The sequence below is a fragment of the Callospermophilus lateralis genome, chromosome 5, assembly GCF_048772815.1.
Source record: "Callospermophilus lateralis isolate mCalLat2 chromosome 5, mCalLat2.hap1, whole genome shotgun sequence".
In the NCBI taxonomy this organism is placed as follows: Eukaryota; Metazoa; Chordata; class Mammalia; order Rodentia; family Sciuridae; genus Callospermophilus; species Callospermophilus lateralis.
The window spans coordinates 83,709,066-83,733,584 of record NC_135309.1 but is presented as its reverse complement, the minus strand read 5'-3'; the positions used below and the strand labels follow the sequence as shown (position 1 = coordinate 83,733,584).

The window sequence follows — 24,519 nt, the reverse complement described above, 5'->3', positions numbered from 1 at the left end:
TGCCGGAAATTGTTCAGCCCGGTCAAATTTGTGTGTGAGACCCTAGGCGGGTGAAGAAGAGGCGTGCCCGGGATTCAAGAGGTGTAGTAGTGCCTCCCCTACCTCTATGTGGCTCTTTAGCTGCTGCTGAACGAAGAAGACCCCTGTCCCCGCGTATAGCTGAAGTCTCAGGACCAAAACCTCACCCACCCTTGTCCCCAGAATTAAAAGGGGAAGAAACTGAAACCTATGTGTGTCGGGCTATTTCCAGCAGCTCGCGTGACGACCGCGTCCGAGTCAGGTGAGGGCCCCAAGATCAATGGAGGACAGGAGATATAGAAACTGATCTCCAGATGGTTGCTGCCGCTGGTAGGCATTTGCTTTGTCTCCTTTGCTTTGAGGACCCTAAACAGGCGGCTCCTTGAAAGGGCATGTGTTGGTTGAACGGCTTCGCAGGCTTAGAGTGACAGTACAGCCCTCAGGGTCCCTTGCGTCTCGTTGTCCCTTCCTCCGCCTCCTTCTCCTCCTCCTCCATTGCTTTCCTTTTTCGTTTCTTGGTTTTGAAACTCCACAAATGGCAGCTAAGTTAGGGAACTGCGGAGCTTCCCCTAACTGCCACTAGTTCCACCAAAGGTTAGCACCTTCGAATTTGAGGACCGCTGTGGGTAGAGGTGGCTATTTATTTTTTATTTTTATTTTTAGTTGTTGATAGACCTTTATTTTATTCACTTATTTATATGTGGTGCTGAGAATCGCTCCCAGTTACACATTGTCAGGCAAGTACTCTACCACTGAGCCACAATCCCAGCCCTAGAAGTGGCTATTTTAAGTAATTTCCATTCCTTATTCTTTGTTCCTTTGCTTGTCGCGCCTCCACGCCCACTTTAAAAGAACAAAAGCATGTGCATTGTTGCAGTTTTCTGTTATGGTCGGAGGCTGCAGTTCACTGCTGCACCTAATCGATTGGAGACTATTGCATCCTGGTTTGTGGGTAGTGACCTTTGGATCTCATTCGGGAGGTTCTGGGCAACTTCCTGGCAGATTACGATCTTGGAGTACTGTAATTAATAGTTATCTTCTTTGAGAAAGCTGGAAGGTTTAGCTGTAGAAGTAAGAAACATGGCTGACTTTAGCAACTAGCATCCTAGCCCTACACTAGGATAGAATTTTGTTTTGCTATTATAATTTCCTCAATGAAATATATAGTTTCAGATGGATAAAATAATGAAAGTAACTTCCATTAATGAGCATTGTGACAAGTGCTTTACACAGTCACTCCTCAAAATTTACCCCTATTTTATAAAGGTAGAAATTGAGGCTTACAGAGGTCAAGTAACACTCTCCCCAGTAAACTTTTGCTGCAAGTAAACATTTGAATCTCTATTAGAAACTAAATCTCTCTGGTTCCAAAATCTGCATTCTACTGTCCTACCATTATTCTTACACAATTCCAATTTTTTGTTCATCAACAATTTCAGTGGCTAAAAGTATTCATTCATTTTAAAAAATTTTGTGTGTTTCTACTTGTGTCTGATAAGTGACAGGCATGATCTATATCTTTGTGGAGCATCAGTATTGTGATGCAGAATTAACTAGTTCAAAATCCCAAATACTTACTGCAGCACATGCTTATTTAAAACTAGTGACTGAGTGATGTGCAGGAAGCTTATAGGAGTAAAATCAAAGCTTTCTATTTAAGTTTTAAACTCATATGACATATAGAGTAGTTATGAGGGTATATTAAAATGAACAATTGATAGAATTTGTTTGTGCTGGGAATTGAACCCAGGGTCTTCTGCATGCTAGAATCACTCTACCACTGAGCAATATCCCCAACCCTAGAACATTTATTAATCACCCAAATAAGTGCTGTACACTAAGTTAAGAACTGAAAATATATAGTTGAGATACTTGTTTTTCAAAAGTTACCAGGCAACTACGTATAGACAATGTTGTAGAACAATTTAATAATATTCTTAGATGGAAATGGTATTGTGTTTAAGTAGAAAGATGCAATTATTTTTTGGAGATGAATGCCACTGTATTTAGAGGTCATGTATGTTGATGCCTACAGCTTACTTTCAAATGGTGCAGTAAATGTATGCATATGTATGTGGTTACATAATTAAAAAGTAAATATAAAAAAAAGTTGACCATTATTGAGTTTAATGGTGGGCATATGGTTGTTTAGTGAACTGTTCTCTCAACGTTTCTGAATATTTGAAATTTTTCGTAATAAATTTGGGAGGGAAACAAATCCCAACAGTTGTAAAAATAGATTTGATATTGTGGAGCATATTGGATGGGAGAGGGTTTTGTTGTGTAGTTAGGGCCTCCCAGAGGCATGATAGTTGTTAGGAGAGCATTTATTGAAGCCTTCCAGTCATTTATTTAAGGAAGAATAAGACTTCCTATTCCTACAGGGGAGGAGTGATTTCCAGGGAGAAGGAAATGCAGGTTCAGCAGAAGGGTATTATATGAACATTTGAAGAAGGAAAAAAAAAAATCAATGTGAAGGTTGTATGAAACTTGGACTTTTAAAAATAAATAATCTTAGAAATGTTACTAGTTTGCCTTTGCCATCCTGAAGAAGCCTATTTAATACCCTCTTATGTAGTTTACTATTAATGCCTTAGAATTTAGTCACCATTTATAAGAGTGATTCCATTGGAAAATGCTTTGGGGACATGAGGTAAACTGGTTATGTATCTGTGTTCAGGATGAGCAGCAATAACTGGAGTTCTCATTTTCTCTGATTTGGGGAGCAGAGATACAATATTAAAACTGGGCCTTGAGGGAATTTATGGAAAGGACTACAATGAAAACTTGGACAGACTTTTGTATTCAGCCAAGGGGCCTCTGAATACTGTGTAGGACTCATGGGATTTAAACAAGGTATTCTTTTTTTGAGGACTAGTAGCTCTGGCCAGGACCAATAAAGCTATGAAAGAAAAGACTCTTTATCCTGAGCAGTAGTGTTTATGATAGTCTCAAGTAGTGTGGTAAGACTGGAAAACATGTAGTGAGGTTTCCAGCAGCAGCATTGACAAAGAGAAGTTTCTGTGGCTTCCTTGGATGGAAGGTAAGTAGTTAGACTCTAAATTGAGTTGTTTTTGTTCTTTGATAGTTAGAATAAGGTCAAAAATCTTGTCTTATTTATCACAGTTAACAGAATATATAAACAGCTAACATTTATTACGTGCTTAACATAAACTGGTTTTTGAAGCATTGTCATTGTTATTGTCATTTAGTCTTCAAAAAAAATACATGAGATTTATAATCCTATTTTACAGATGATAGTTAGATAGGTTCAATAACTTTTAAGGACACAGCTAAACAAATTTCAGAAAAAGCGTTCAAACACAGTTTTGTCAAAGAGTATAGTAATTGTTCTCAAAGTGTGATTCTTAGTCAAACAGCATCAGCATCAGCTTGGAACTTTTTAAAAACTCAAAATATTGGCCCTCACCCCGCAAACATTTTAGTTTAGTACTTTTAACAAGCCCTCTAGGTGATTCTGATGTATGCTGAATTTGGAGAACTACTGCTTTGAGTGTGGAAACTTACTGACAGGATGGTGCTCATTTCAAATTTAGAAATCAGGGTTAAGTAATGCTTGTCTTTTGCATAGATTTAGAGAGTTACCCAAATCTAGTTGTTCATCCATTTATTAAAATATAGATTCTCTAGTTAATTATTGATTATGGGGCTAGGGTTGTGGCTCAAAGTGCTGAATAATGTTGAAAATGTTATATATATAGTGTGTTTGATTCAATTATCAGAGTTTAAGTGAAATAAGCCATCTAGAATAGATCTCCTACAGGGCTCATTTTATTTCATTTTGTACCATATGTATGCCACGTGAGTGAGAGGGAAAAAAAGGTTTATTCTATACTTTTAGTTTTCCAAGAATTTATTAAGTATTTCAGTAATGTAATAAAAACTGATTGCTGATTTTTTACTTTTAACTGATATCTGGCATTTTGCCACTCTTATTGACCTATGTGATCATTGAATATGATTTCATCAAGTTCTCCGTACTTGAACTTTGAGCCTCAAGTATTCATTTATAATGAAATAATGAACATACATAGATGTACAAGCATTTATAAGATGAGGAAAATATCCCTATCCCACAGTATTAACTAAGTGCTTCTCAACTTTTTTCACATTAAGGCAGACATAGAAAATTATTGTATATGTCCTGTATTTTGGGAAACTGAAAAGAATGCTACTGGAGGCAACTGGCCAGGGAGTATAGCTGTCTTGATGGCTGAGACAATTTCATAACATACATATAGCTCATTTGTGGTGAGGCAGCATGTTAGGAAGCTCTGCATTAACTAGTTACTTATCACATAACAATGTTTATTAAGTGTTCATTCCTTTTGGGTTTTTATTTTGGAGAGAGATACATAACCCAAACTGTTAAATAATGATAAGGTTGTAGGTGACCAAAGGTCACAATAAGTGATGGAGGGAAGAAGTTTTGAAAGTTATTGAGGAAAAGTTTTGTGGCAGAATATTTATTGAGTACTTGAGATGTACCAAGCACCAGGAGGCAAAGATTGTGCCTCATCACTTTTATCTCCTTTCTTTTATAGAAGATAATCAGATTCCCTATACTAATAGCATACTATCAAAAGAACAGTGAGGGGTGGGGTTGTAGCTCAGTGGAAGTGCACTTGCCTAGCATGTGTGAGGCACTGGGGTCGATTCTCAGCACCATGTAGAAATAAATAAAAACTAAAGGTCCATCAACAACTAAAAAATATTTTTTAAAAAACAACAGTGAATGGACATATTTTGCTTACTATGTGCTTCCATTCTTCCATCCTCTTATTCTTTTGAGGGGGGTGGGGGTTACTATATGAGTTCTAAACCTTGTCTGTTCATTAGAATTACCTGGGAACCCTAAAAATATCTCAACCCTACCCTCCAACATTCTGATTTAATTGGTATGGAGTATGACCTTGAAATTGGAATACAAGCATTTTTTTTGTTTGTTCCAATTAGTTATACATGACAACAGAATGCATTTTTACTGATTGTACACAAATGGAGCACAACTTTTCATTTCTCTGGTTGTATACAATGCAGAGTCACACCATTCATACATGTACATAGGGAAATAATTACTGTCTCATTCCACCATTCTTTGCACCCTTATAGCTCCTCCCCCCTTCTACCTCTCCTCTACCCAATCCAGAGTTCCTCCATTCTTCCCATGCCCCCTTCCCATTATAGATCAGCATCCACTTACCAGGGAGAACAATCGGCCTTTGGTTTTGGGGGATTGGCTTACTTCAATAAGCATGATATTCTTCAACTCCATCCATTTACGTGCAAATGCCATAATTTCATTCTTCTTCAAGGCTAAGTAATATTTCATTGTGTATATACCACAATTTCTTTCCATTCATCTACTGAAGGGCATCTAGGTTGATTCTGCAGTTTAGCTATTGTGAGTTGAGCTGCTATAAACATTGATGTTGCTGTGTCACTGTAGTGTGCTTATTTTAAATCCTTTGGGTATAGACATAGGAGTGGGATAGTTAGATCAAATAGTGGTTCCCTACCAGGTTTTCTGAGGAGTCTCCATATTGCTTTCCAGATTGATTGCACCAATTTGCAGTCCCACCGGTAATGTATAACTTTTCCCCCACATCCTCGCCAACACTTATTGCCATTCTGACTGGAGTAAGAGGAAATCTTGGAGTAGTTTTGATTTGCATTTCTCTAATTGCTAGAGATGTTGTACAATTTTTCATATATTTGTTGATCGATTTTATATCTTCTGTGAAGTGTGTGTTCAATTCTTTAGTCCATTTATTTATTGGATAATAAATTCATATAGCACTAATCTTGGAGGTTAGTGCTTCATCTGATACACGTGTGGTAAAGATTTTCTCCCATTCTGTAGGCTCTCTCTTCATGTTACTTTTTGTTTCCTTTGCTGAGGAGAAGCTTTTTAATTTAAATCCGTCCCATTTATTGATTCTTGATTTTATTTCTTGTGCTTTAGGAGTCCTGTTGAAGAAGTCAGGTCCTAAGCCAAAATGATGAAGATTTGGGCCTGCTTTTTCTTCTATTATAGGCGCAGGGTCTCTGATCTGATTCCTAGATCCTTGATCCACTTTGAGTTGAATTTTATGCATGGTAAGAGATAGGGATTTAATTTCATTTTGCTGCATGTGGATTTCCAGTTTTCCCAGCACCATTTGTGGAAGAAGCTCTCTTTTCTCCAATGTATGTTTTTGGCACCTTTGTCTAAAATGAGATAACTGTATTTATGTGGGTTTGTCTCTGTGTCTTCTATTCTGTACCGTTGGACTACATGTCTATTTTGGTGCTAATACCATGCTGTATTTGTTACTATAGTTCTGTAGTATAGTTTAAGGTCTGGTATTGTGATGCATCCTATTTCACTCTTTTTTGCTAAGGATTGCTTTGGCTATTCTGGGGCTCTTATTTTTCCATGAATTTCATTACTGCTTTTTCTATTTTTAAGAGGAATGCCATTGGGATTTCTCTCACACACACACACACACACACACATATATATATATATATATATACATATATATATATATATATATATATGTATGTATATGTTATACGTGGATACAATACCTTTATTGAATTTATTTATTTTTATGTGGTGCTGAGGATCAAACCCAGTACCTCACATGTGCTAGGCGAGCATTCTACCACTGAGCCACAATACCAACTTTGTCATTGGGATTTTAATTGCAATCGCATTAAAATAGATCTTTTGGTAGTATGGCATTTTGACAGTGTCACTTCTGCCTTTTGGAAAACATGAGTGATCTTTCCATCTTCTAAGGACTTCTTCAATTTCTTTGTTTAGTGTACTGTAGTTTTCATTTTAGAGGTCTTTCATCTCTTTTGTTAGATTGACTCCCAATTATTTTTTTTTTTTGAGGCTATAGTGAATGGGGCAGTTTTCCTAATTTTCTTTCAGAGGATTCATCACTGATGTATAGAAATGAATTTGATTTATGAGTATTGATTTTATATCCTGGTATTTCGCTGAATTAATTTATTAAATTTCTGGTGGAGGGCTGGGGATGTGGCTCAAGCGGTAGCGCGCCCGTCTGGCATGCGCGTGTCCCGGGTTCAATCCTCAGCACCACATACAAACAAAGATGTTGTGTCTGCCGAAAACTAAGAAATACAATATTAAAATTCTCTGTCTCTCTCTCTCTCTCTCCTCACTCTTTCTTTAAAAAAAAAAAAAAAAAAGTTTTCTGGTGGAATTTTTTGTATTCTCTAAATATAGAATCATGTCATCAGCAAATAGTGATAGTTTGAGTTCTTCTTTTCTTATTCAGGAATACAAGCATTTTTCATGTATTATATTTAATCCTTCTAACAAGCCACAAGATAGATATAATTTACAGATGAGGAAATTAGGTCCCTGAGACACTGTTCAAGTTCATACAGTTATTGGATTCAATATCAAAACCCAGGTATTTGGGCTCCTGAATTTGTCCACTTACCATTAACTTGTTTAGTCCTTTAATAATATTTGTAACTATCTCTCATATATTGAAATGGAGTAACGGAGGGGAAAAAAAAACTTTCTTTAACCATATGTTTTTCTGAAGCCCAAATCAGTCTACCTACCTTTTTAACAAAATCATTATAAAACAACAAAAAAAACTGTTTAACTTGAATTTACTCCTGCTTCCCAATTGTCTTAAATTTAATCCAATAAAATTCGTTTTTAAATCATTTGTATAATCTTAGCTACTTCTCTGATGTCTTTTTTTAACCACTCTTCCTTTGTTTGCCTGTTGTATATTCATGTTCTATTCCTAGAACATGAAAATATACCAAACACACTTCTGTTTTAAAATTCTTAATTTTTTATGTTTCTTACCTAAAATGCTCTAACTCTTTGTGGCTGATTTCCCATATATATTTAAATTCATGCTTAACTGTTATCTTATAGAGAGGTCTTCTAACATATTTATTTGTGGATTTAACCATTGCCTTACTCCAAATAAATGAATCAGACATGATTTCAGATCTAAATTATAATCAAATGAGAGACATGTATCAGTGTACTTCAAAAAAGGGGACAGCTCAATCATTAATTCATATTGTTTTAGAAAAATATCTATGGAATACACAGTTGCCACCCATCAAGAAAAAGTTGATTTTCATATATACATATGTGTGTGTGTGTGTGTGTGTGTGTGTATATACATATATATATATGACATGTATGTATATGTGAGTGGTATTAAGCATCACAAAAATGTGGGAAAATATATATCAAAAAGACTAGTTAGTAGGAAATTCAATTCAGTTCTACAACCAAGAACTGTAACTATTAGTCCTGCCACTAGGTTATGGGGTAATTAACTGATTTTTATTTTAAAAATTCAGTTTTATGTGTTTCAGATATTTCAAATTGATACTCTAAAACTACATAATTTTTAAAACTTAATTTTTATCTCAACCTCTAAAACAAAAGTTTTATCACGTTTATTAGAATACCTAAATTAGAAGTACAATTAGATTGCCAGTATCTAATAGTGTGTCTTTTTTAATATGTGAATAGTATTTATTGATTAAATAAATGTATTTCAACAAATAATGAGTGATATTATTTTAGATTTCCATGTTATATTAGTTGGGAACTTTGTTTATAGAAGTGCTTATAGAAACTATGGTTTAATGAGTGTTTGATATGTGTCAAGCACTTTTACTACCGTGTTTAGCTTTTACGGAGTTATAGGCTATTAGTATACTCCCTTTTTTATAGATGAAGAAAGGAAAGCTCAGAGAAACTAGCATAAGTTTCTAGTAGTTAATGTAGTGACAGACTGAAATAGGTTTATCTGACTCCAAAATCGTGCCCTTTCTGCTGCTGAAATATTTAGGCTGTGTTTAAATAGGAAGAGTAAAAAACAAGAAGAAACCTAAGGATATTTACCATTTGATACAAAACAAAGCTGAGATTAACTTACCTACTGCCATTAAGTGTTATAGCAATTGGAAACCATTTTTTTCTTTATCAGTAAACATTTTTTAATGTTAAACAGTGAAGAAAGAATAGAACCAAAAGCTTTTTTTTTTTTTTTTTCTTTTGGTGATACTGGAGAGTAAATTCCAGGGATGCTCTACCACTGAGATACATCCCCAAGTTATTTTATTTTGAGACAACTGTGGCTGTGTTGTCCAAATTGGCCTCAAACTTGCCATCTTCCTGTCTCAGCCTCCCAAGTAACTGGGAAAAAAGCATTTTTTAATAAAGTAAATTATTTCTTCCAATTTTTTAGTCACAAACTGTTTTGTGTTTCATAACATTGTTCAATTTAAAGATAAATAAATCAATGCTGACTGATTAAACTGGTTTAATATTTATAAGGAGCCACCAGTTAAACTGAAACTGGAATTAGATCTTCAGTAATATAACCTCTTTTTTTTTTTTTCAACTGTAACTGATTCAAAAAGGAGTTTTGCAACCTATTCTCTAAATTTTATGGAAGTCACCTTTTACCTTCAGTATTAGCCTCTTAAAGCACTGCATCAACTTTAAAAGCACACAAGAAAGGACAAAGGAATATGACTTTTAGAATTGTGTGTTGCAATTCTATCTAGTACATTATTAAACTCTTTTAAAAGTTATTTGATCAAGTAAGGTCTTTTAATATCAGTAAGCAATTGAAGGATTTGATACATAATTTGCTCTTGGTAGATAATTAATTTTAATATTACCAGAGTCCAAGTGCATGTAAATGACTTTGGTAAAGAATACTTTTCAATCATAGCCATATTACATGATAGTTCTTTAACTGATCTGATTTCATGGGTGCCTGATTATATGGAAGAGTTTGTCATTAAAGAACATAAAATTGCTTGCAGAGTTTAGTGTTCATAAGCATTTTTGGGGTGAGGGGGACCCATAGATATTATTAGATTTGCTAAAGAGTGTTTAAATTCTGCAAATTTAGGAACTACTGTTAGAAATCTTATTTTCACTCTGTTTCCCCCAACTTTTTTTGTAGATTTATGTATGGACTAGAATGTATTATAATATTATATCCCCTAAAAACCTGTTTTCAAACTAAACTTCTACAATCAACTTAATGTCACTTCAGATTAGTGCTCAATTGTTAGTAGCTGTTAAACCTACATAAATAGGTTTATCTGTTCCATTCCATTCAGATAGTTCTGAACTATGTGATAAAGGATGTAACTTTTAATATAATTTTGTTATAATTCAAATAATTTTCTCTTAATTTGTTATTTTTGCACTTGAAGAATTTAGTGTGTAGTTTTATATTATTTTGTATCACCTTATTAAATTGATGTGCTGTGTTTTACTGAAGATTACACTGTTAATTAATCTTATGGAAGAAAACATTTTCATTTTGAAAGTATTCATCCAGTTATTGGATGCTGATTATGCAAGCATCACTTAAAATTATCTAAGTGACAGGAATGTTTTTAAAGTACACTCAATTTTTTTTATTGCATTTTAGGTAAAACAATTGCTGTATCAACTCAGGAATACAACAGCCCTATTGTCTTTGTATTTTAAACAGCAGCAGCAACTTTGTTATCTACAATGAAGCAATGATATCTGAGAACAAAGGAATATTTGCCAACTAACTGTCATCGAACTTTCAAGTGATTGTATAAGCAGAAACAAACTGCAGCAGACCTCTGTCTGCTAGTATAGGGAGAATGCTTTCTTCTGATACTATTTATTTAGAAGTGGTTTTAATATAGATACATTGTTGTATCTATATTAAATGAAGTAAAAATGAGTGAAGCCCCCAGATTCTTTGTTGGGCCTGAAGATACAGAAATAAACCCTGGAAGTTATCGACATTTCTTCCACCATGCAGATGATGATGATGATGAGGAAGATGATTCTGTAAGTTGTTTTCTTTCTTTGGTGAGAGAGCAATATGGTATTTATGCTAATCCCGGTTAATGTGAATGAATACTTTGACTTTAAATTAAGATTTTTTTCGTGTACAAATTTGTTAGAAATTTTTTAATCTGAAAAAGTAACATTTTGTGAGGGATGTTATTGAATTGATGGTGAATCAAGTAATATAGTAAATATAGTTAAGGTTCAGATTTCTAAGTTATTTAGTGATGCTTATTTTAGTTTCTTTCAGTAATATACATCATGTAACTTGGGGCTTTGCAGAAAAAAAATGGCTAAGAGAAATAGAAATCTGGGCCATGCATTAGAATTATTTCTTGTATTTGAAATACATAACAAATACATCAAGATGAAGAGGTAAAAGGAAATAATTTTAAAGGTACTAAAGAAGAAAACTGCTTAACTAAATTCTTTATCAGGTTTTAAATGGAAGTGCTGGTTGAACTGAAGATATCACTATTTATTAGCTATTCAGAAATCTACAAACTGACTAAAAGGAGAGGCTGCATCATGTGCATAAGTGTGTGAACACACTGCAAATAAGTGTGTCTGATTCTCTTTCTGACATGTTAGAATGTTTATACCCACACTGGATGAACATCTATTATGTTCATTTTTCTACAGTTAAATTCTTCCAATGTTTTCCTTAGTCATCATAGATTTTTTTTTTTTATGTGTGCATGGATTGCTATATTCTAAGGGCTGATTTAAAATACAGACATTTGATAATACATGATTAGTTTTCTAAGTTAAATTGGAAAGATAATTTTATTTTAAAAGGAAAACTCTTATGCTTTGTAAAAGTGATTAAAAAAAAAACAAAAAAATAGCTCTTTAAGGCCTTTTCCATAGCAGCATATTTCTGAGTGAAGTTACACATATCTATAATGCAAACTGGACTGTTCCTCTTTTAAAACTCTCATTACAGAACATCTTCCCTATTATCTACCCTTGAAAAAAATAATGATTATCAAGCTTCTCTCTGGCCATTCACAACTTTTCTTCATCTAAAGTCTTATCTAGAAGTAAAGTTTGAAAGTAAAACTTCTCTGGTTCACTTAGACTAGAAAGCACTACTGACTTGGCCCCAACTAGCCTTACTATTTTTTTCTGGAGTTCTGAACAGTGTGGACACTACTGCTAGAACAAGTCCTGTTTTCTCACATGTAAGGGATTTTATCGCCCATCTCTATTTATAGGTAGTTATCTCCCATTCTTCCTACCTTTTGTGTTTTAGTAACATCAAAATTTTACTTCCAACTGGGTACAATGGTGCACTCCTGTGATTCCAGTGGCTCAGAAGGCTGAGGCAGGAGGATCCTAACTTTGGGGTCAACCTCAGCAACTTAGTGAGGCCCTAAATGAGAGAGACCTTGTCTCAAAATAAAAACATAAAAAGGGGGAACTGAGGATATAGCTCAGTGGTAGAGCACCTCTAGGTTCAATCCCTAGTTCCCCTCAAAAAATTTTTTCCATATATTTATTTCATGCCACATCATGTGTGTTTGCTGCTGAATATGTTTCTTTGTTGCTCTAAAGTGCCCTTATTTTGAAGTACTTGAATTACATTTATTCTTCAAAACCCTCCTCAGATTTTTGTGTGTGTCACTCCATTCTCCATGCTCTTTTCGCATGACAAATTTGATCACTTCTTCCTTAGTACTATGTTAATACCTTGACATATAATACTTGTATTACATGTGTCACAAGTTACTATATTATTGTTGTGGTGCTGATAATGCCAAGGTTGCGGGTTCGGTCCCTGTACGGGCCACCAAATGCTGCAGTCTGGCTGGGCGCAATTCAGGAGCCACTTGTCAAAAGAAACGAACTTTATTTTTAGAACATACACACGGCACCACACAGCTCTTCATGAATTCCCTCAGAGCCCAACTTCCACCACCGGCTTTCCACAAGCCTCTCAACCTCCCCCACTCCTTCTGCCCTTGAGGCCAATTGGCTGCGTCGCATGGGCGGAGCAAAAAAAAGTCCCTCAATGAGCAGCTCCGTGGTCTGAAAGGGCGGGGAAACAGCCCAATGAGCATCACCGCAGAGGAGCCAGTCAGTTGGCAGCTAGAAGTTTGCTGGGGCCGCTGTGAGCCAATCATCAGCTGGCAGCTGGAAGTTTGCTGGCAGCTGGAATTTTGCTGGGGCCCCTTCGGCTGTGGCTCTCAACATTCCTTATTAGAATGTGTGTTAGTACTTTAGTATTGAATAGTACTTTCTATATAACTAGATTTTAGTATTGAATAGTACTTTCTATATAACTAGACTTTAGACAGTAGAGTTCTTGGAATATTGGTGTTAAATAAACTGAACTTGTATTCATGATGTGCAGTTGACACTTTAATGGAGCTTGTTCTTTTGACCTATAGTTTCATATGGAACTATCATTCTCCTTTTAAGATTTCAAAAATGTGAGCTTCAATTTTGTTAAGCATTAAATCTAACACAGTGTTATGGTCTAGATATGAAATATACCTCAAAGATTCATATGTTGAGGGCTTAGTCCCAAGTGTAACAATAGTCAGAGGTGAAAATTTAGGGAAGTGATTGGATAAATGAATTAATCCATTGAGGAATTCATAATTTGTTGTCATTATTGGTATGTGGTGGAAATGGGACCTAGTCAGAAGAAGTTGGTCACTGGGGGTGTGCCCTGTAAGGGTATATCTTGTCCCTTGCCCCTTCCTCTCTTTTTCTCTGCCTCCTAGCTGCTGTGAAGTGAGCAGCTTTTCTCCACTATGCCTTTCTGCCATGATGTTCTGCCTTGCCTCAGGCCCAAAGCAGTGGAACTAGCTGACTGAAACTTCTGAAACTGTGAGCTGAAATAATTTGCTCCTCTAACTTGTTTTTCTCAGGTATTTTGTTTCAGCAATGAAAAGCTAACACACAAAATAACTCCGATCTGTTTTATAATTAGTTTGTACTTCTAAGGTCTTACCTAATAGGAAAATTTTGTCTTAAGACTGTAAGTTTTTGTTTACATTTTTAATGTCAATGTTTTCTTATCATCTTAGCCAATGAACAGATTCATTAATAGGTCTATAATGGAAAACCATAATCTAGTACCTTTAAAAAATACTAAAACAGTGTGAAATGTTAGGTTATCCTGATGTATCTACTTTAGGAACATTATGATGAGCTATGCCAAGGCTTTTGATCAGCATAAAAATTGAATAAGGAAACATAAAACTGGATGACCAGAGAAAATAAAGATAGCAGATCCCAAGAAGGATACAATTCATTATCTCTTTGTTTTATAATTCAATACTGGTTTGAACTCTAAATTTCATGGGTTAGAAGAGGAAACATGGAAGTATATTTCTAGGCAAAAAGAACAACTTAATTCTGATACTATCTGATTTTCTTTTGGGATTATAGAAGAGAAAATATCCTAAACCACTTTTTTGAGTACAGATTATAATGTCTTATAAAATATATCAAATCATGGAAAAGAAAGTAGAATCAAATGAAAAGCTGGACATAGCTTTTTATAGTTGAGAAACTCTTAAGCACTGGGATGCATAGACCCCAGGGTGACTCTCCAGTACTTTTTATGAATGTATGAAGTTACTATTGTTATTATTTATGTATTCTGCCTTTTTAGATTAGAACTAATGGTGGCCTTTGAGCCACAATTTGGTGTAAAACTGGTAATATTAGCAACATTATTAAGGAGGAATATTGAGTGTGAAGATTGAAATGTCAGAGGTTCTTGCCATCTCTGGTAGCAGTGTGGTTCTCTCCAAAATTTTGTTTTGAGTTGTCATTAATGACCAACATTTAGCTCAATCCACAAAAAGAATTGAATACTATATAGCTTTGAAGGTAGAATCATATCTTACTCATGCAAAAAAAAAATATTTTATTTCCTTCCCATTGGTCTTTTTACATGGATGGGTTTGGGCCCACATTTGCCCTTTTTTCTGCTGTGAAGAGGATAAACAAATATGAAAGGCAGTTAAAGCAGAGTTTGTTTGTTTGTTTGTTTAATTAGTTGTAGATGGATACGATACCTTTATTTTATTTATTTTTTGTGCTGCTGAGGACTGAACCCAGTACTTTACGTGTGCTAGGCATGTGCTCTACCACTGCAAGGTTATTTCCTTAAGTTTTAAACTTGATTGAAAATAGTATCAATGTTCTAAAAATGTGTATCTTTAAAATTTTTTCCAGACTTTTATAGAAAATTATTTATAAGGTATTTATTGTTATAATAATGATATAATTTTTAAAATGGCTTTTTTGATTAATGTATCACTTTTATATATTTATCACAAGCCTTATTTACTTCTGAAAAGAATCAAATAGCTATGTTTTGGAGTTTATATTAAGTCAACTAATTTTTTGTTTTGTTTCTCTTTTAGCCACCAGAAAGGCAGATTGTGGTTGGAATATGTTCCATGGCAAAGAAATCCAAATCCAAACCAATGAAGGAAATTCTGGAACGGATCTCCTTATTTAAATATATCACAGTAGTAGTATTTGAAGAGGAAGTTATTTTGAATGAACCAGTGGAAAACTGGCCTTTATGTGATTGTCTTATTTCTTTCCATTCTAAAGGTATTAAACAAGAGGGGCACCCCTTTTTCTTCTCCGATTATAAAATTAATGCATAGTAATTGTAGAATATTGAATAAAACAAAATAATATTAGACCAACCCACTCTCAACAATGTTATATTAACATTTTAGTATATTTCTTTCAGTCTTTTCTATATTTTTAAAAAATTTAGTGTCATAGCCTAGGTATAAGTTTATATTTAACTTTTGCATTATTGTATCAATGTATATTTTTCCCCTGTCATTCTTCAGTAACTGTGGCATAGTATCTTTATGCAGATGTACCATAAAATATTTAATTAATATCTGAATATGTGGACAATTTCCAGTTTTCACTATTAAAAATGAGGTTGTGATCATCTCTTTGAATGTATATCTTTGTTTGCATTTGACTTTAATGGGATAAATTCTTGATGTATGAATATGCAAGCTGTTTTTGCCATATAGAACATGATCTGTCATTCCTCATGTCTGTATGCATACTTTATGTCTTAAGAAACTAATATTTGAAATTTTAGATCTCACTACTTTTTATTAATTAAGCAGAAATATTGGTTAAGCTTAATTATTACTGTATAGAAAAATCCACTAGTTAAAATTATTACCAAGTGTAGATCTGAAATTCATAGCCTAAAAATCTGCAGATTAAATAAACTAAGAACTAGAAGTATAATTTAAAAGATGTGCTCTCAGTTATAAATGTGTTGATATTTAATCATCACCTGTTAACAAAATATGCAGTCCTGAGTTGTTTTAAAGTTTCAGTTCAACAAGAAGAAAATGGGGCATAGTTTTTTGTGTCCCCATTGTGTAAATTAATTTTGATTATTTCATAGAGAGCTACAGTCATGATCTTTGCTCACCTAATCACCAAGACCACTCATCTTAGAGAACATTAAAATTTGTTTATCCTTGAGGGTAACGTGTTCTCTTATACAGTCACAAGATTCTTCCTGTAAAAGCTATTTACCTCTAAAAACTAGGTGTTACATCTAAGTTCATATCCCATACAACATCTCTTGATAAGGAAAATGTTCTTCTTGGACAGTAAAAGTAGAGAACTGACTGTAGGTGTTTTCTATTTGTTGGATTATGTTAGGACACTTCAAATCATAGACATTAAGAAATCTTTTGCAAGTGATGAATTCTGAGAGTCTCTAATCTTAAAGGCTGTATAATTTGGGGCCAAGTGATTTTTGGTATAGAGTTTTTACATTTAAATTTCAAAAACTAAGGGGAATTTAGGAATAAATCTTGTTTAACTGAATGTAGTTTTTTGTTTTGTTTTGTTCTTTTAAATTTCAATATGCCTTAATATTTCCTAACTTTTTTGTAATCTGCAAAAATAGAGTCTTCATGGATGCACTTCACCTTCAGTGGTTAAATCCTAAAATTGTACATACTGCTGATTTTCACCCTTTTCCATAGATAATATATTCACTAAAATATTGTCACTTAAGGAATAATAACAGGTAGCATATATTATTGAGCACTCACTATGCCAGGTATTGTGCTAAGCGTATTAGATATACTCTTATTTCATTCCTCACAAATTCTACTAGGGTAAGACTTACAAAATTCTCATTTATAGCTGGAATAATATATTTAAAGATGTTAAATAAAATTTCCCAAGGTTACATAGTGAAAGGTGTGCCAGGTTTGAACAGCGGTTTATGCTCTGAACCCCTAGAGTCTAGTGTGTGTGTGTGTGTGTGTGTGTGTGTGTGTGTGTGTGTTTCCTTTTTTTAATGGGGTCTAATTATGCTACCCAGATTAATCTTGATATGCTGGGTTCAAGGGATACTCTTGGTACAGCCTTCAGAGTGCTGGGACTACAGCTGTGCACCACTATAATTGGAGAGACTTTTAGTGTCAATATAGGAAGTAAAATAAAATCATTAAATTATTTTAGATAGTTTAATGACTTTTCTTACCATATCTGACATTTGATTCATTTTTATTGTAAAAATTAGTAATTTTACTAGTGTCTAGAAATTTTAGGGAAGTAATTTCTTATATTTTAGTACCAGCTTAGCAATAGCATGATTCTTCTTTTATATTTTGATTGTATGTGTTATGTGTGAATTAGTTTTGCTTTTGCTGTTATTTTTAATGGTACGTAAATTCTTCGAGTATCAGCTAATTTGAGAATATAGGCATCAAAATATTTAGTGAAAAGAGTTGTATACACAGTATATTCTTAAAAATTATAAGGTTGTCATGGTTCACTTATTTATGTATAGAAATCTTTTTGTATGTGAAGTAATTTTACCTTCTGTTGGATGACTGTATATAGTCAGGCACTGACTAACATGTCAGTGCTTTAATTTGTTTTTATAGCCACTGATGTAGTATGCCTTATTGATAGCATTAACTAGGAAAAAATGAGATTTAATAGTAAAAGCTTAATTAAAATCTCTTTATATATTATACGTTTTATAGAAGTCAGTTATGAACATAATGAGTCATTATTTTATGGGAGCATCAATTCAAGTTGATAAAGTTATAGATGTCAACTTATCTTGAAATTGTTTAGAGTATGTTAATGATATGTGTTCTTAGGATTTCCACTGGACAAAGCAGTTGCCTATGCAAAACTCAGGAATCCATTTGTAATCAATGACTTGAATATGCAGTATCTCATACAAGATAGGTGAGTGGTGAAGTTGGCTAAATTAAGGGAAGGAAAAATTAACATTTATTTAGTACCTACTATATACTGACATAGCATAAAGTGTTTTACATACATTATTTCATAGCATCCTTAAAAAGTAATATTCATAAATAGGTGTTTATTAACGAATTTTACAGAGAGGAAACATGAGAATCAGATCAATTAATTTGCCCAGAGTCATAAGTAGTACCCAGTAGTGGGACAAGAAGTTAAACCACATTTGTTTAATTTCCAAAGCTTATTAAAACCATGAAGAATTACAAGTAATTTTTCTTTCATTTGACTGATAGTGAAATTAGGAAATAACTCATAACTACATGTTTTTTAATGATACAATATATAGATTTAAAAATATTTCTCTATGTATGTTAGCATTTATTAAAGGCCAAAAGCATAGATTTATAAGTGAAATTATAAAATATGAGTGTACTTATGTATTTTATTTTATTTATTTATTTTTATGTAGTGCTAAGGATCGAACCTAGTGCCTTGCACGTGGTAGGCGAGCACTCTACCACTGGGTCACAATCCCAGCTCTATCTATGTGTTTCTTACTCTAGTAAATACTCTTTTAATATCACCATTCTGTTTTTTGTTACTATTGTAATATTATATATGTGAAAATACTTTTATGATTTTTGGTTTGGGTTCTTTTTTTTCCTGTTCTCCCAGAATGTTGAGTTGTTATTATCTAAACATTTAAAACATTTTCTAGGGCCTATATTATAGTGTATGTTCATATATGTTATATACATATATAAAAATGCATATATATTTTAACAAGTTTGAGAAATAAAAGCATAAAATAACCATTTAGTTCTGTCACTATATCTTACTATATTTTTCATATAGAGAGCAATATATATACACATACATGCTTGCATTTTAGATAACTAGAATTACATTTCTCTGAGAATACAGTGAACATTTTCCCATGTCATTAAATGTCATTTAAACATGTTTTTAATGGCCAGATTATTTCATTGTGATGTTATCAACTTTAACAAACATTCATTCATTTACTCTCTTGATTTAGTAATAATATGCTAGAAGAAGTAGTATGCATAAACTTTTGTTCTCATTGCTGAATATTCCTTGCTGAATATTTCAAGTATTTTTAAATACTTGAAATGATATAGATTTATTTTTAAATCTACATTTTTAAAAAGTTTTTAAACTTGATATACATACCCTTTTTAGTAGTACAACACAATAACATAACAATAAGTACAGTGTTATATTCATTGCAAAATACAGCAGCAAACGAGTAAGGATGTTTTTCTTTTTCTTTAGGAGAGAAGTATATAGTATTCTTCAAGCAGAAGGTATTTTACTTCCTCGTTATGCAATTTTGAACCGTGATCCAAATAATCCCAAAGGTAAGAATAAAAGATTTTAAGTATGTTACCTTCTGTCACTTGACATACTTAGGCCACTCTACTTAACTGAAAGAAATTTAAACAATTCTTAGTATTCTGTTTAACAGTTTCCTTAATGATTTAAATAAATAATCATGTATTATATTCAGTTAAAATGTGATATTGTGCTAAAAGGTTAACTGATAATTTAGAAGTTATCTCTTCTACTTTTCTTTGGTATGCATTTGACATATCTTTCAGAATCATAAAGTAAGTTTTGAAATTACCTGGTTATTGAATTTGTATTGATTATGGAAAAGCAGGTGACTCATTTCTGATGTAGAAACTTCATGCTATAGTGTCATAATTAAATACCTGATGCTACATATATTGAAATAATACTATTAATATTTTAAAGTAGCCTTGACTCCTTTTTTTCCTAGTTATCTACTACATGACATGTAAGTTTTATGTAACTCAATCTAAAGGGCAAGATAGCTTTCCTGACTAGGCCTAGCTGTAAGCGCCATCATGGGAGTCGACATACGCCACAGCAAGGACCGAAAGGTTTAGCACAAGGAGCCCAAGAGCCAGGACATCTACCTGAGGCTGTTGGTCAAGTTGTACAGCTTTCTAGCTAGACGAACCAGTTGTACCTTCAACCAAGTTGTACTGAAGATGTTGTTCATGAGTCGTACCAATAGGCTACCTCTCTCCCTTTCCTGGATGATCCAGAAGATAAAGCTTTTAGGCGGAGAAAACAAAACAGCTGTGGTCGTGGGGACCATAACAGATGACGTGCGTGTTCAGGAGGTGCTCAAACTAAAGGTGTGCGCACTGCGCTTCAGCAGCTGAACCCACAGCCGCATCCTCAAGGCTGGGGGCAAGATCCTCACTTTTGACCAACTGGTCCTGGACTCCCCCAAGGGCCGTTGCACAGTCCTGCTCTCTGGCCCTCACAAGGTCCGAGAAGTGTACCGGCATTTTGGCAAGGTTCCTGGGACCCCACACAACCACACCAAACCCTGCGTCCGCTCCAAGGGCAGGATATTCGAGCTCGCCAGAGGCCGGAGGGCCAGATGTGGCTACAAAAACCAACCCCGGATCTTACTGTTAATAAAGAGGCTTTGGATTTGATAAAATAAAAAATAAAGGGCAAGATAAATGTTTGTCTTGAAAGTTAATATTCTGGTAACATTGTTTGGGGAAATTTTGATTAATTACTGTATCTGAAAGAAACTTTCAGAAAAATTACTTATCCTAAGTTTAAAAATGTCGTGTTTTATATTATTTATGATATGAATGATCCTATACATTTTCCAGAGAATGGTAGTGCTGTTCTGGAATTAGTCCTTAATCTCTCTTTATCACATCATTTCATATCTAACTTTGAAGTCTCTGACGTGGTAATGTAAAATGGCAAGTCCATAGAATCTGAGGAACAAGTATAGTTCTTAGTTTCATATGTATCATAAATGTTGATATATGTTGTTTACATAAATATATCTAATTAAAATCAAGTAAATACATTATCCAAGTTTTGTTTTCTTTATGATTTCTAGTTTAGAAAAAAGAAGTCCTCAATCATAGCATGATATCTAAGTTAAAAAATAGTGTAATTAAAATAAAGAGAAGAACTAACTATTCATAAGCTGGGTGCATTGTCTGTAATACCTGTAGTTCTAGATTTTGAGTCAGGAAGATCACAGGTTGGGGCCAGCTTCAACAACTTATTGAGACGCTGTCTCAAAATAAAAATTTATGAAAGGGATTAGGGAGATAGCTTACTGCTTAAGCACCCCAAGTTCAATCCTCAGTACACTATAAGAACAAAACAAAAAATCCCAAATATTCATCCTTGAGAACTAGAATTTGTCTATCAAGTTAAAAGCTACCTCTTTAGGAGTTTAAAAATTTGTACACTTGAATAAACACTTAAATCACATTTATGTTCATAGTTAATGATATATGTTAAGTAAATGTTGATGGAATGCTCCAATTTATAATGCTAACCTACTTCCCTACTGGTTCTGTTCCAGGCATTTGCTTCTATACTTCTTCTGTTTTTATGAAATCATCCAATGTGATCAAGATTTTTATACAGTATTGTTTCCAGACCTTTGTAGAATCTGTTCCCAGTATACTAGAACAGGTTTTCTTTCATAGAAAAAAACATTATTACAAAAGAAAATGACAAAGTGATATAATTTTTATAATTACCAAATTGTCAATGGTAGAGCATTGATTTTTAAATTTTCTTAGAATAAGCATGGATAGACAGTGAGACAGGGAATAGAAGATATATATGAAGAAGGAAATTACCACATTGAAATGCACCATCTTAAAATTCAGAGGCCCTACTTTCTACAGTACATGTGCAAGGAGAAATGTCCTAAAGGTGAAGATTGCTGTGCTGTGGCATTAATTTGGAGAATTTTGAAAAGAACAGATTTTACCCTTAGCTGGGAATCAGAATCACAAGAAGAGGTTTTTAAAAATATATCTGTAATAGACCCCACATATCTGTATGAGATTCTACATGAGTGGTTTTTTTCAAAAACTTTTTTTAAGAGTGGGTGATTCAAACATGCTGTTAGGTTTGAGCATTCTTGGTGCAAATTTTTTTTTCTTCTGAATGTCATTAAAGCAAGATAAATTCAAGTTTGCTGATAAGGCTTATACAGTTTTGCTGCAGATTAGAACAATGCATTCTATTGTTTGTTTTTTTTAAAAGCCTTCTATTATAATGCAAAAAGTAATTTTTTTTCTAATTATGTTTGATTTATAGAATGCAATCTGATTGAAGGGGAAGACCATGTAGAAGTAAATGGAGAAGTTTTCCAAAAGCCATTTGTAGAAAAACCAGTCAGTGCAGAAGATCACAATGTTTACATTTATTATCCAACATCTGCTGGAGGTGGAAGTCAAAGACTCTTTAGAAAGGTAAACTTTTGTAACCTTTGTATGAGTAATGTTCTTCATTTTTTGAATATATTTTATTAATAGTAATAAACCTTTTAAAAAAGTAATCAAGCATTTAATAAAACTATAATTTTATCTTGAATTCTTGAAAATGTATTATTTAGAAGTAAATTCATAAAACTGATATCATACCGTTAGAAAAACATGGTGTCATTGTCAATATTTAATGCTGTTTGACAAAATGCCTACCTACAGAATACTGAAAAAGTACTTAATTTGTCTTCAACCTCTTATTCATGTTTCTGTCAGACTAAAATTCAGTTGAAGCAGTCTTTTAGAAAACTGACCCAGAAAAGTAAACAGTTTATAGAAAAAGTTATATTAATAACTTTTATATACATGAAGATATGCTTAATCATACCCATAATAAAAGAAATGCAAAACAAGTCTGAAATATAATTATATCATATTAACTTTTTTGGTTTGTCAAAGATAAAACACTTATGTATATGGAAAACAAGCACAAGCCCGTACATCATAAGCAGGAATGCCGCCTCTTGCAGTGTAATTTAGCAGCCCATCAGAATTAGAAATACACTTACAAACAATCATAGAAATGCAAATAAAAATACAGTGAGATGCCATTTTAATAAATAGCCATTAGAGTGGCAAGTGTTAAAGAATCTGATAATACTGAGAACAGCTGGAACTCTTGTACATTTGCTGGTGAGACTAAATTCTTAAAATTGTTTCTATAAGGTTTTGGCAATATATTTGTAAGTTGAATATGTGCCATCTAGCAATCCTTAGAAACACAAATGAACATATATCATGGTGACACAAGAATGTTCAAAGCAAAATTGTTGTAGTAACCAAAGCTTGGAAAATATCCTAAACATACACTGGTAGGAGAATGGATGAATTCTGGTTTATTTAACAGTAGAAAATTTATAGTAGTATACATGAACAAACTTGAGTAACATGTAGCAACATGAATGAACCTTAGAAATATAATTCTTGGGCACTTGGTTCGATCGTCAACACCACATAAAAATAAATAAACAAAGATATGTGTTCATCTACAACTAAAAAAATATTTTTTAAAAAAGATTTAATTCTTAATGTTCATTTTATTTTATGTTTTTAAATTTTGAATTGAATAGAAACTTCACAGAAGAAGAAATACAACCGATCATTTTATTTTTATGCTCTTTAACTTACACATAAGTTAGAGACAGTATAATATAGTGCCAAATACATAATAAACATTGTTAAATATTCATGGATTAAATAATTATTTGAAAATTTCTAAGATGGAACAATTTCTAAGGTGAAACAAAGGTTATATTATAAAATGAGGGAAATAATGTGATTTTCCACATTTTTTATTGGTGCATTATAGTTGTAAAATAATGTGGTTTTTATATTGATGGACAATTTTTACTTTCAGATTGGCAGTAGAAGTAGTGTATACTCCCCTGAAAGCAATGTACGAAAAACAGGTTCATATATATATGAAGAGTTTATGCCCACAGATGGTACTGATGTTAAGGTAAGACTGACTGAACTATATTTTGATTTTGTATTCAAGGTGATACTGATGTTAAGGTAGGATAAATTAAAGTACAGATGCTCCTCCATTTAAGAATGGGGTCACATCCCGATAAACCCTTCAGAAATTGAAAATGCCCTACATTGAAAATGCATTTAATCAATCTACTGAAAATCAAAGATTAGCAACATGGTGTATAGGGTGAGTTGTTAACACACTTGTGTGACTCATTAAGAGCTATGTGATTCATTGCCATTGCCTAGCATCCTAAGAGAATATCATAGTACGCATCACTGGTCCAGGAAAAGATCAAAATTCAAATTATGACTTCTACTGAATGTCTGTATCACTTTTACACCATTTTTAAGTCAAATTGAAAAATCACAAGTACGAATCGTAAGAGACCATGTAGATGTAATTTTGTATTTTGATTTACCAGTAATCTCAGAAGGAAACACCCTAATCTAACTTCTATTCTTTATCTCTTTCTTTTTAATTAAGGATGCTCAAGCCATTTTGTTCATGAATACCTT

At 33.3% G+C, this 24,519-nt stretch overlaps 1 protein-coding gene, 1 non-coding gene and 1 pseudogene across 13 annotated transcripts in view; 2 read left to right on the top strand and 1 right to left on the bottom strand.

Annotated features, from left to right (window-relative positions):
- The first annotated feature begins 18 nt into the window (after positions 1-18).
- Positions 19-24,519, top strand: part of Ppip5k2 (diphosphoinositol pentakisphosphate kinase 2) — an 88,698-nt gene continuing 64,197 nt past the window's right edge. For 9 of the 12 annotated variants that reach the window (XM_076856964.2, XM_076856961.2, XM_076856957.2 and 6 more), the window contains exons 1-7: positions 19-280; positions 10,500-10,897; positions 15,286-15,481; positions 18,043-18,133; positions 19,448-19,533; positions 22,301-22,455; positions 23,885-23,986. In XM_076856964.2, coding sequence (XP_076713079.1) covers positions 10,784-10,897; positions 15,286-15,481; positions 18,043-18,133; positions 19,448-19,533; positions 22,301-22,455; positions 23,885-23,986 — 744 coding nt within the window. In that variant the 5' untranslated portion in view covers positions 19-280; positions 10,500-10,783. The other 3 variants (XM_076856956.2, XM_076856955.2, XM_076856965.2) reach the window with 3 other exon arrangements.
- Positions 9,448-9,561, bottom strand: LOC143400592 (small nucleolar RNA SNORA26). Its single transcript, XR_013091499.1, has one exon. It is a non-coding gene; the product is annotated as a small nucleolar RNA SNORA26 (small nucleolar RNA).
- Positions 20,044-20,649, top strand: LOC143400009 (large ribosomal subunit protein eL18 pseudogene; annotated as a pseudogene).